This window comes from Ambystoma mexicanum, chromosome 12 (genome assembly GCF_040938575.1).
Source record: "Ambystoma mexicanum isolate Mex_15411 chromosome 12, UKY_AmexF1_1, whole genome shotgun sequence".
NCBI classification, from domain to species: Eukaryota; Metazoa; Chordata; class Amphibia; order Caudata; family Ambystomatidae; genus Ambystoma; species Ambystoma mexicanum.
In genome coordinates this window covers 376,329,438-376,342,956 of record NC_090936.1, presented here as the reverse complement: position 1 = coordinate 376,342,956, position 13,519 = coordinate 376,329,438, and the positions used below count along the sequence as shown (strand labels likewise).

The following is a 13,519-nucleotide window of genomic DNA, read 5'->3' as shown; positions in this document are numbered from 1 at the left end:
AGAGTGTGAAGAGCAGTGACAGAGCTAGCACTGAACCACGTCTCGGTAAGGGAGAGGACATCGAGGTCAAAGTCTTCAAGAAGGAGACATATGTCAGAGGAGTGTTTGACAGCTTAACAAGCGTTCAGAGTTGCTAAGTGAAGCACCTTTGAAAGTTTTCCGAGGGAATGTACAGGGGCGTGTTTCTCCCGTCAGTGGTGGTGGAGAGGTAAGTGGAGTAGAGGGAGGAAAAGTAGCAGGGGAAGAGAGGACGTTAACGAGAGAGGGTAGGCACCGGTCAAGGAGGAGAAGAGTAGGTTGAGACCTCTGGGCCATGATGGTGCCATTGTGTTAAACATCCTGTGTTAGACATCCTGCACCTAGAGGATGATACGCATGCACAGAGTACTTCCCATCTAGTGCCACCATTATTGGGTGACGAGGAGAAAGGGGAGATAGTGGAGACCAGGTGGGGAGTCCATATGTCCGGGGAGGGAACATAATAGAGGATGTCGGTAATGGGCTTTCTGGAAGTAGCATTGACGTAGGTGTCAGCAATCGGGAGGCCTGAATTAGAGGTCTGGAGAGCTTTTTTTTAAGCTTTTCTCTACCAGACTTCATGAGAGATATAGCGCAGGTGATAGAGTAGTAGTTAGAATAGATAGGGGAGAATAGAGTGTGCCATGTAGCGGGCTAGGGGGAGGGAGAGAGGGGCTGCACTGTGCACAAATAAACTCTCCAGGCGGCCTAGCAGCCACAGATGAAGGGGGTGCTTTAGGGTCTCCGAATAAATGGATCATGTAAAATGACAGCAGGGTCCATGTAAATGGACCCTGCTGTCAGAAGCTGCGTTTGCTGCCCTTAATTAGTCAGATTTGGTTTAAGGCTGCCTGTAGTGCCTATAGGGCCCTAAAGACCACATGCCTCCAGTTCCTAGCAAAGCAGTTCTGCCCCTATATACCGTTGATATCCATCCACTCCTCAGAGTGCAACCTCCTTTTGGTTCCCCATTCCATAAAGAGGGAGTGGGCAGCAGAACATTTGCAGTTCAAGACACACACAACTGTAACACTCACTGATAGTGCAAGTCAAATTCCTGTATATTTCAGGTTCCAAACTTTTCTAAAAATCTATACTTCCCTTAAAATTCATTTCAGAGCTTCAATCTCTTCCTCGTTCCTCTGGCCTTCTTTCTGCATCACCATGAGACCTCCTCAGTTTGTACAAGCATGCTACTGCCAAACAAATCAAAATCTTTCAATTCACTCATCGTTCTTCTGTTCTTCGGCAAAGGCTCTATTTATAGTGAAAGTAGTAAGGAGGTCAGCCCCGTCATGTTCCTCTTTCCATGGAATATTTTTCAGAAGTTTCCTCATTGCCTATCACTTTAGCTGAAGGAAGGGCGATTATAAGAAGGCCTTCATTTTTTTTTTTAAACCACGTATCCCCTTTCTAGCCATAACCAACCAAAGAACCACGTATCCCCTTTCTAGCCATAACCAACCAAAGAAAGTACTATCTGACCGTGGCACATGTTTTTCTGCATCTATGCATGCCACTGTCGGAGGGCTAGATCCTTGGTTGAGTATATCTGTAACTGATGTTTTGGTGGGAGTTGTTAGATGCTTGTTTCCCGGAGGCCTAGCACGAGGGGCTGGCTCCGGTCCAGGAGGCCGCGTGGCCTTGAGCGCCGCCTAGGCAGGAGCGCTAAATGAAGACACACACACGCTGGTTCACATTCGCCCGGAACTGCCTCCCACTCCAGGGGGCGGGGCTTTTATTTAGCTGCCCTACGTCACCGCGCTGCGGGACGTAGGGCGGATATAACATTCCTCCTTTATTTCAAAATAACCTAACAAAACAACATAAACAACATGCTCAACTATAAACTCCTGCCACTGCTGTTGGCTTAGCATACATAGTCATTCAGCCTCGCGGGCGGTCTCGTGGTCTTTCTCAGATTGTATCGCTTCGCTTGGGGGCTGTCCCCGCTCGGTTCGTAAGTCTGCTCACCTTCGCTGCATGTGTCCTCACTGCTGGGCAGTCTCGGTGATTGCCAGCTGCGATCCCCTGCGGATTCCTCCTCGGGGTCTTGCGCCGGCACGTCGCTGCTTTGTTGCTCGTTGTCGTCGTGAGGCCCCTCGCAATCCGTCCAGAGGTGCTGGGGCACGGGCTTGAACCAGGAGACGTTCCTTGTTACTTCCCGACCTCCCCGGGTGACAGTTATCATGGTCCCACGCCGGTTGCTGATAGTCCATGGCAGTTCCTCGTACCTGGTGTCTAGCTTGGATTTCGTGGGGTTTCGCAACATGATGACTTGGTCGCCCACTCTGTGGTTTGAGGGCCTTGCTCTTCTCTTGTCGCTCAAGTGAGCATTGGCACGTGTTCTCCTCGTTTCCACGCCTGCATGGTCGACGTCGTCAGGGGTCCTGCTTGGATGATGGGGAATCGACGAGTTGATGATAGTTCCGAACATAAGGTCAGCAGGTGGTATGCCCGTGGTGCTGTGGGGGGTGACCCGATAGTTCCTTAGGAACCGGAATAGGTCGATCCTCCACGGGCTGGCGTTTGCCTTTGATACTCTGAGTACCTTGTTGATGGTCCTCATGAATCGCTCGACATCCCCATTGGCCTGTGGCCACCTTGGCTTGATGTGGTGGTATTTAATGCCCAGTTCCTGTATGTATGACCTGAATTCCTCCCCTGTGAACGGGGGTCCATTGTCACTCTTAATGGTCGTGGGCAGACCGTGGGTGGCAAACATCTTTTCTATCACCGGGATGACCACTTCCGCGGCGGTGGACTCCAGTATCTCGACCTCTGGATAGCGTGAGTGATCATCGATTGCCACCAGTAGATGTAGACCCTCTCTGATTTTGCAAAAGTCAATGCTGATCGCTTCCCATCGTGCCCAGCCACGCTCGGCCGATAGGATTGGTTCTGGGTCTGGTGGCCCACTCGTTATTTGGCAGGGTAGACATGTGTTCACTAGGTCCTCGACACGATCGTCGATGTGAGGGAACCATACCCTGTGTCTGACCCGGGCCTTTGTTCTTGCAAGCCCTTGGTGTCCTTCATGCGCTAGGGCAACTATCCTGTCTTGCAACCTTGGGGGTATGATGATGCGGTCACCCCTTAGCAGGAGCCCTCCCTCAGTGATTGAGAGGTCTTGTCGAACCGTGAACATGCCTGCTAGGAACTCCTTGGCCCCCTCGGTTCTGTTGCGTGTGTGCGACATGAATTCTTTCCAGTTGCCTGACATGATGGCATCTTTTACCAGATCGCAGCAGGGGTCATTCTGGGTTTCTGTTGCAATGTCCTCAATGTTTATCGCTTTGGGCCTCATGGTGTGGACTACTTGACAAATGTGCTCCTCCGTTTCTTCGGCGACTAGCACTTCCTGCTGGGTGGCTGGTCGTGGGTGTCCCGACAGGAAGTCCGCGGGGTTGCCGCTGCCCGGTTGGTAGACAAGTTCGAAATCATATTGCTGGAGGTGTAGCAGCCACTTGGTGATTCTGGCTGGTGGGTGTGCCGATGACCCAATGAAGATTGGTAGTAGGGGCTTGTGGTCGGTGATCGCCGCGAACTTGCGCCCATATAGGTACATGTGGAAGTGTCGACACCCCCATAGAACGGCGATTGCCTCCTTTTCTATATGGGAGTACCTTTGTTCCGTTGCTGTGAGCGCCCTGGATGCATATGCAATCGACCTTTTTGTGCCCTCTTTTTTGACCTGCATCAGGATTGCTCCAAGTCCGACTGGGCTGGCATCCACAAATAGTTCTGTCGGGAGGTCCGTGTCATAGTAGGCCATCTTGGTATCAGTTGACAGGGAGTCTTTTATGCTCTCAAATGCTTCCTGGCATTCGGGCCCCCAGTCCCACTTGGTGCTGGCCTTTGTTAGCTCCCGCAGCGGTTCGGGTAGGGTTGCTAGGTTCCGAATGAATCTGCCACAGTAGGTGGCCATTCCCAGGAAACTGGGCACCTCGGTGGGAGTCGTCGGGGGGCTGGCAGCTTGGATATCCGCCACTTTCTGGGGATCAGGTGATATGCCGGTGCGGTCGAACCTGTATCCAAAAAAAGTTATTTCTGGTTTTAGGAATTCGCACTTCTCTCGATGAATTGTGAGTCCGGCGTTTTCCAGCATGCCCAGTAGTGTCTTGAGTCTCTTGATGTGTTCCTTGGTGTCCGGTGCGTGTATTAGGATGTCATCGCTCATGTTCAATACCCCTGGTATGCCTCTGATGACCTCCTGGATGGTCTGTTGAAAAACCTCCGCGGCCGATGATAAGCCGAAACTCAGGCGCTTGTACCTCCTCAGACCTAGGTGGGTTGAGAACGTGGTGATATAGCGCGACTCTCTGTGGAGCTTCAGCTGGTGGTACCCCGCCTTTAGGTCTACCTTCGAGAACACACACGATCCAGTGAGGTCAGTGATGATTTCATCAATTGTAGGTGTTATGTGTCGCTCTCTTTTTATGGCTGCATTGGGCAGGCGCATATCAATGCAGATCCGAACTTTTCCTGGCTGTTTGGGCTTCCGGGTGACCACCATCGGGGAAACCCACGGTGTTGGTCCCGTGACTTCTTCAATAATGCCAGCGGCTTCGAGTGACCTTAACTCCTTCTCAACTTGTTCCCTCATGTGGAACGGTGTCCTTCGGTGTTTTACCGCGCGTGGTTGCACTGATTGATCAATATGTAGTTTGATGGTCTTTCCCTTGAGACAGCCTATCCCCTTCTGTAGCTTGGGGTGTTGCCTGAGGAAGTTCTCGACCTCGGACGTGTCGTCAATGTGGCATATGAATTTGACCACGCCCAGGTCTTCAGCCGCATCTCCGCTCAGCAGGCTTTCAATTCCCGCCTTGACAACATAGATCTTCAACCACAACTTCTGTTCGCCATGTTCAAGAGTGGTGCGGAACCTCCCGATGACTGGTAGAGGTTTCCGACTGCCGTAGGCAAAAAGCCGAGTGTCTGTGGATTTTAGCTCGGGCCGTGGTGCGAGGGTTTGGAACACGGTGGTTGGCATGACGTTTACCGAGGCCCCCGTGTCAATGGTCATCTGTATGTCCTGGCCTTGTATGTTGACCATGCATTTTCGTCGCCTGGCGGTTCTTTTCGACGGTGCTGGCCCTTGGTTTAGTGTCGATACTAAGTACACCTTTCGGCCCTTTCCTTCGTTCTCCGTGCCTGCTGTTTGTCGTAGGGCTGAGAGGTCATCTCCTTCTTCTTCCGTCGAGGAGTTGACTACCGCTACCCTCCTCGCGCTGGCTTGTTTCTTTTTTTTCAATGACCCTTTTTCCTGGGATCCTTGCGGAGGCTGTAGTGGCGTGTTCACTGATCTGCACACTTTCGCGTAGTGATCCTTCCTGCCACATGCACCGCACGTGGTGCCTTGCGCCGGGCAGTTTCGCATTCCGTGCCTTTGACCACCACACCATACACATTCGGTTGGTCCTGGTGCTCGAGGCTGCCACCTGTTCTGGGTGTACCCGCTGCCACTTTCGCTTCTCGTTGATTGTCTGTCCGAGATTTGAGCAACCATCGCCGTGGAGAGACGGCTGGAGTTTTTGTAGGGTCACTTCCATGTTAGCGGCCCTGGAGTGGGCAAGTTCCCTCTGTCGACCCAGTTCCAGGATGCGTTGTAGAGGGATGCCCTTTTCGCTGACTTCTCAGAGTGAATTCCATTTATGATTTGCCTCCTAATCTCCCTTTCAGTGTTCGTAAACTCACACGACATGGCCAGCTTCCTCAGCCTCGTGTGGTAGGCGTCGAGAGTCTCATCGGTGGCCTGGATGGTCGTGCAAAAGATAAAAGTTTCATAGTCTGGATTTAGTTGCGGGAGAAAATGTGCTGTTAGAGCGTCCTTTGCACTCCGGTATGCGTCTTGGCCGTCATCCACATCCAGGGAGTTGAAGATGCGCAGCACCTCGTCGCCCACACTGAGGAGTAGATGAGCTTTCATCTTTCTGTATGATGTGACGTCCTTACATTCCATGGCCATCTCAAACTTCTGTAGCCATAGCTGCCATCTGGGCCCACTGGACGATGGGTCTGTGAATGGGTCGAATGGTTGGATCAACGTCGACGAACTCCCCTGCGTGCGAGGCGGTGGTGACGCCATAGACGGGTTTGCCGCCATCCTGGACGGTGTTGAGGGTCCAGGGGTAGATGACCCAGTCGCCATGGTGTTGCGTGCGCCTGGTCAACGATTCTCCGCCCTCTGGGTTCGTGCGCGCCCTGTGGTGAGGTAGTGTCCCACCGGCACTTGTGCTCCGATGGATTGGCGCTTCGTGGCCTGTGTGCCATGCAGGAGACGTCGTGCAGGTGATGACCGGGATGACACGAGAAGAGAAAAAACATTTTTTCACCCCCTGAGGATGAGGTGTGGGAGGGGAATGAAAAAAAAAACATTTTTTTTTTTTTTTTTGGGGGGGGTGGGGGTCACGTGATCGTGGGGGCCCCCACCGGGTGTCCAAAAATGTACACGGAGCATCCGTGTGGCATCCGCGTGCGAAATCGTGGTGGAGCGCGTGGATGCTCGCTCACATCCTCGTCGCCATTGTTGGATGCTTGTTTCCCGGAGGCCTAGCACGAGGGGCTGGCTCCGGTCCAGGAGGTCGCGTGGCCTTGAGCGCGGCCTAGGCAGGAGCGCTAAATGAAGACACACACACGCTGGTTCACATTCGCCCGGAACTGCCTCCCACTCCAGGGGGCGGGGCTTTTATTTAGCTGCCCTACGTCACCGCGCTGCGGGACGTAGGGCGGATATAACAGGAGTGTATTGGATAATACAAACCTCTGCTGTTCTTGGCCAAGTAACCGCAAAGAGCTACCCTTTTCACACATAGATTCCATTGCACTATTTAAGAACAAACGTAAACCAATACATTTCATTTACCTACACTTACCCCGCAACATGTTGGCATTCCGCAATGATTGATTTGGTGTGTGCCAAACTTTGTAGTGAATAACTCATTGCTATTTACGTGTTTTGATTTGAAGGCATGGTCTAGTAAAACATTTTATTAAAAAAATAGATAGGCAACATAAAAAAAAAAATACTAGCATTCTCTTTTTTAAAACTTCCTATGTAAAATTTTGAGCTATTCAAGCTCAAAATTCGCAAAAGCAAGCACATGGGCGCATCCATTTTGTGAAATCCGAGCCGGAGGAGCCTGAGAAACTTGGAAAGAAAAACCGCAGCATTTTCCAACACAATAATGTTGTATTTATGTTTGCGGTCGCTTTAAAAGCGACCGCAAACATAAATGCAATGTTTTTAAAGCTGCGGTTTTATTTCTAAGTTTTCCGGGCTCCTCCAGCCCGGAAAACTTAGAAAAAAAACCGCAGCTAGTGCTTATTTTTTTTTTTAAATAAATAGCAATTACCGAGATTCAGCTGCAGCTTTCCTGCTCTGGTCTCCGGTCCCCGTCCTCCGAGTACAGCACTAATGAAGGGAAAGCCACCCAGCGGTAGCTTTTGTTTACTACAGCTGGCCGGCTTTTCCTTCATTAGTGCCGCAAAAGCAAAAGCCAGCACAGGAGGGCATCCATTTCACAAAATGGATGCACCCATGTGCTTGCTTTTGCGAATTTTGAGCTTGAATAGCTCAAAATTTTACATAGGAAGTTTAAAAAAAGAGAATGCTAGTATTTTTTTTTAATGTTGCCTATCTATTTTTTAAATAACATTTTTTACTAGACCATGCCTTTAAGTATGAAATACCTTCTGTTTCCTGTGCTGTCGGCTAGCTTAGGTCAGTGGCATTGATTTTCAATGCCCCTTTGCAAACGCACCAATGGCGTTTCACTGCCAGCTGTTGTCGTTCCTTGAGTGGAAGTATTGGGAAGTGGGGCGGAAACTACAATTTGCCTTTATGCTGGAATGCAATTTATATGTCGAAGAGTAGCATATACGTGCATGAATCATTCATAAAAACAAATGGACATGGTCGTAAATGTAATTGACATCATCTTCCCATTATACAAGAGGTTACAGTAATATATCGCTCCCCCATATTTTGCTATATATAGTGATACCAAATGTAGTTGGTCTCCGTGGAAATGGTGCTAGGTGAACAGGGTAGCAACATGGTGCATGTTCCTGCCACTAACTACTTATATTTGTGTTTCAAAAGACTATAGATGCATAGCTAGAGAAGTAAACATTTATGTTAATAATACATAACCCGCTAGTGAATGGAGGGTACGTGTACTAATGATTTCTGGGAAGGCATTCTCATTATACATAGATGTTGCATCATGTTTAAATGTGATATATTGCTTGTTATCCCCCATTGAAATGCTGTATATTGTCCTACACAGAAAGATCTTAAGGTTTGGGATAACTTGCACTCCTCCCACTGTACCCCCACATTTTTTTATTTTGTTGAGTGGAGCCAGACATCTTTTTTTCGTATGGTTTGACTATATGGTGATTTTGACTTGGCCACCATTACCGATGTAGCCAGCACCATACACTCACGTCATTTCCTTTTCTTTTGCTTAGGTCCTTCCAGACAAGGAGAACCGCCGGTGCCTCTTCTGCATTAAAACCCCAGAGCGCACATATGAGATGAGTGCCTCAGACATGCGGCAACGTCAAGAGTGGATGCTTGGTGGGTCATTTTCATGTATTGTTCAGCATCATTGTTTCTTATCAGATGTACCCCTGACAACATTTGCAGATTTCTTGAGTCGGGGTTCAACACTTTCTCCCTAACAAGATCTCGGTGCACTGTACAGGCGCAAAGTCTTCTGACTAACTGTATTTTCACAAATCCTTGTTTCACTCAGAGCTTGAATTACAAATGGCTTTAATATAAAGGAAGCAAATTGAAAAAGAAAAAAAGGTGCATTAGTGTTCTCACAATGTTAAGATCTGCAAAGGTTAGAAATAAGATTGTATTTAGTAATGTACACTTATAGCAGTCACCCTGACAACTATGTATCACTCCAAAGAGAAGAGGCAAAAACTGCCTGTGGCATATGATGGAGGGTCGCACACCTTCCCAAAACGCTGCAATTTGGCTGCCACAATTTGGCTGCCACCCTAGGAATATGAACTGGAGGCTGTAAGGGCGTTGAAGTAAGATGCTGACACGAAGGTGGCATAGTTTTGGTTATAGACTTATTTTTAAATGAAAAGGATCCCTACTATCCCTAACTTCTAAGAGGGTTTTTTTCTGCCTCAAAACTAATACTAAAAGGGTCTGTCGGAACATCTGTCAAAGTATATTCCACCGTCCTAGGTCAAAACCTACTTCTTTCCTCACATGAGAACTAAAAATGTAACTAACAGAAAGTTCCTTCTCCTGCTTTTTGGATGGGGTTCAATGAAATGTTCCTTCAAAACAAATATACCGGGGCTTGCAGGTTTCAGGCAGTCTTTACACAATGTTACATGCAGGAGAGTGGCTCCCTTCTCCTGGTGTGGCTCTGTACAATGTCCAGTAGAACCAGGGGGAATGACTTCCTTCCCCTGGTATGACTCAGTACAATTCACAAGAAGACCATGGGGGATGACTCCCTTCCCCCGACTTTTTCACCTCAACTCTCAGTTCAGAACCAAGAGAATGACTCCCTTCTCTTGGTCTAGTTTGTCACAGTTCAGCACAAGGCCAGGGGGAATGACTCCCTTCCCCTGGTGTTTCAATCGCAACCTCGGTTTTGGTACCAGGAGAAAAATTCCTTCTCCTGGCATAGCTTGATACAGTTCCTTCTTACTGCTTCCAGCTTGATATTCACTTTGTCTCTGTGACTTGTTTTCAACAATATCCCAAATCGTGTTAGGATCCCAGACCTTTTTCTGGGTTCTAGTGGTCTCCTCTTGACCGCTGTGATGAGAAAGAATCCCTTGTGAGATGCGCTCATTCACGTTGAGGTCCCAGACCCTTGTCTTGTAATTAGTGGCCACTATTGTGAGGAAGACTTCCTCTATGCTTTGGTTTACTTCCATTGTGGTCTCAGGCCCTTCTTGTATGGCCAGCAGTCTCCTCTTTTCCAATGTTCTACTGTTATGGTTTGACTGATTCCTGAACCACTGTGTTATTTGGGAATTTTCAGGACACGTTAACAAGCACTCTCTGAGGATACTGGCAGTGGCCTTAGGATTTCAGTGGACTCCTCACAAAAAATTCTTAAGTCTCTTAGGGACTTGTCAGCTGACCAAAGATGAAAATGTTCACATTATTATGGCATTTCAGTGAGCCTTTCTCTGTTGATGCCATCCTTGAAGCCATACTCTTGAGCCCTGACTCCCAAAGCTTTAAGAGACAGATGGGCATGGTGTTCCTACTCTTCCTGCCTCGAATAAGCACTCCAAGGATGCATTAATTTGAAATACACTACTGTACATTCAAAAGAATACACAGAACACAGCATGCTTGGAATGCAATACTTAGAACAGCGAAGATCCTGTCCCCGCTACAAATGTACTAACCAAGGCCCACCAGCAAGCGCTTTGCCACCAATCAGCTAAGCTTAAAAATTGAAATATATTTTGAACAAACTTATTTGCATACCAATAGCGTGAAATAGTCCTAGCACGTATTAGGGTTGTAACAATTCCAATTCGACACATATCATATAGGACAAAAGAAACACTTCTGATAGCATCCATGATGGAGGTGCCAGCAAATCAGGTGACCAGGAGCCTGGGTGGAAGCTGGACACCTGCGCTTTTCCCATGGGTATACCATTTTACTGCTTTGCTGATGTCTCTGGTCTGCATCCCTCCAGTGTCGGACTGGTCCGTCGGCCGGAATCACTTACAGGGCGAGGCCCTGGGGGCCGGTGCTAGGCCTGGGCTGGTTTGGGGGTTACTAGTAAGTTACATTGTGCTTTGGCTTTGCTTTGCGGCCCGACACCAGGGCCGGTTTTGTGAACTTATTTGTTTCATAACTTTCATTGTAACTAATAAAAAAATAATGGAACATCATGGCTGGCTCAGCTGACAGGCCGCGGCCCGAGCAGCTCGACAGGCGCTGTGCGTGCAGTGCCGTGATGATGGAATGACCTGGTGGTGGCAGCTTCAATCAGGCAGCCAGAGGCTGGGCTGGCCGGAGCCAGCATTCATCAAAGGAAGGTAACAACGTGTGTGTTACACATACGTTGTTACCTTGCTTGATGATTTTGCAAATTGCATGCATGCAGTCATCAGAGAGGCCGCCACTGGCCGCCGTCCAGTGCTCACCTCGCCTCTGTCGGCCATGGGCGGCAGTCTGAGATACTCAAAAATGGGCAAGAAATGAACCATTAGAAACCACTCCAATGTATTTAAAAAATAAGTACGATTGGAGATTTCAGTTGTGGTCTGCAGCTATACTGTAACTCTGCATTAGCCTTTCTCCCTGCTTGATATTTCACTAATTATATAATGCCATTGCCTACCCGTTGCCAATGGCAACCACAGATCATGGGAGGATAGTAATTGATTTTCCCATGGGGAAAATAGCAATAGCCAAAATGATCGTGCTCCTATAATTAATTCAAGCCATGCCTGCGCTTATACCAAATTCTTATTTTAAGGCGCTCTCGATTCACTGTTGCTCAGATTATTTTGCGGTAACAAAAAGATCAATAGAATTGGGTGGTCTGGCCGCACCCATGGGTCTAACGGCTGAAGGCCACTTTATCAGAACAACTTGGTCAGACCTAGGTTAAAACACGTAGAGAAAGGAGGGTTCAGCCTTTGAAACAGTGTTGGCACTCTAAGTGGAAATTATTACAAAGATAAAAAATGGTAAAACACTCCTGAACACCGATAAGCAGTGCAACTATATGTCAAATATGTGCTTGCCGTGCACGGTGCACCCCACACGAATACAAATGCATTGTCAGTGCACGACTCGCCACTTTCGAGTAACAGCAGCATATTTGACGGCCCACTGGATGATTCCAGACAGGAAATCTGGGAGAAACTTTGCACTGCAACTCTGAGCAATCTGTCCACAGGCGGGCTGGGTCCAACATAGTGTCCACGATTAAATCACTTCGGGACTGCAGACAAGATACCCCATCTCTATACAGCATGTCTGACATCCAACACTCCTCACGTGAACAGAATTGAAGACAAATGGGAGAACGACCTCCTGTACACTGCAATGGGCTGGGCTGAGGCCCTGAGGGCATAGAACTTCACACTACTTCACACTCCATTTAAGTTGCTTTCAACTTTGCAGGAAGTAACAACAAATTTGTTGCACTTGCATGTAAAGTTGAGAGCAACTTGTGCCTGGGGCTTGGGGCTGCCGGACAAGGGCGGAACCGCGCCCTGCACACAGACAGATTCCGCGCCGCCAGTGAAGGAGTCAGAGTCAATTCTGTGACGTGACACTGACGAGTCGACGACATGAGGATATGGGCCTTGGGCTGGGCTGATGCCAGGAATGATTTTGCACAGACAGGACAGGAGTCGGGACAGCCGCACACACGGGACACGGCGAGGCAGCGCAGCAGCAGTCAGGCATTCGGTGTGTGGGTCCGTGCAGACAGGCACCGTGGTGGCCGTGCAGCAGACGTGAGACCCCCGCCACGCCAAGTTCTTGTTTTTGGGCAGCACTGTGCTGCACCACAGTCAGCAGCAGCACTGCACCTGCCAGCCACCTATGAGCAGGGGCACCTGCTGCTGTGATCTTAATCCGGACCACCACCAAGTACGTTTCACCAAAGAAGCCTGATTTCATGGTCTTAAGTATTTTTTTCTTCCTTTATTTGTAATTGTTGGATAGTTTTATGTGTTTATTTACTGATGGTAATAGCTTTTCGTCGAACAAAAAGAAATGACTGATTTGCTTTTCTAAAACTCAGTAAGCTTTGAATTTCGAGCGCAAATAAAATATTGTTGGATCTTCGGGTCCTTGTTTCCCCTAAAAAAGATTATTCGGGGGGGAAAGGTGTGGTCTTCTCTTCGCCTTCAACAGTGCAGCTGGGTAGCAAGTTGGTAGTGGATGAAGGAGTGCCCAGCTACTCCCCAGGGGGTGCTCGGTTAATCCACAAGCCTCCAGCCTGTCTTTTGGTATTGCGCCGCTGATGCTGCACCCATTGCACAAGATGGCCTCTCAGCCCTGAATGTTCCATGATGCTTAAATTTTTCACAAAGAGAGGTGCTGTTACAATAACCTCATAGAAATAAGTGCAGGAATTACCAGAAGGTAAGGACCTGCCACAGCACAAGGACCTATTTCCGGGAAATGTATTTTTCGGAGAGGTTTTTTTGAGCGCATAACTTGAGGTAAAAGTCTTACTGTAATTATATTATTGTCTTTTCTTATTTGCTTCAATATGTATGTGCACAATACACTGGTTTCCAGTTGGCATGTTGCAGAACATCCCCTGCCGTGTGCAGTGACAGGGATTTCTTTTCACCACAAGTCTTATCTGAAGCATGTCTGACTGCTTGGGCAGAGGGGACACTGTTTCTGGTCTTAACACTTTATCAGGGGTCTCCACCCTCCAAATCTCCCCTGCCCTGCCACACCCAAAATGACAAAGCATATCCATAGACTTTCTGGGAGGCAGGGGGTCAGGGGAGG

General features: G+C 48.6%; 1 protein-coding gene across 3 annotated transcripts in view; it reads left to right on the top strand.

Moving 5' to 3' along the window:
• Positions 1-13,519, top strand: part of CCDC91 (coiled-coil domain containing 91) — a 735,207-nt gene that overhangs the window by 215,562 nt on the left and 506,126 nt on the right. For all 3 annotated transcript variants that reach the window (XR_011281774.1, XM_069628511.1, XM_069628510.1), the window contains exon 6: positions 8,494-8,602. Coding sequence is in view for 2 of the 3 variants with exons in the window: in XM_069628511.1 (XP_069484612.1) it covers positions 8,494-8,602 (109 nt within the window). In the remaining variant the exon portion in view is untranslated. The remainder of the gene's footprint in view (positions 1-8,493; positions 8,603-13,519) is intronic.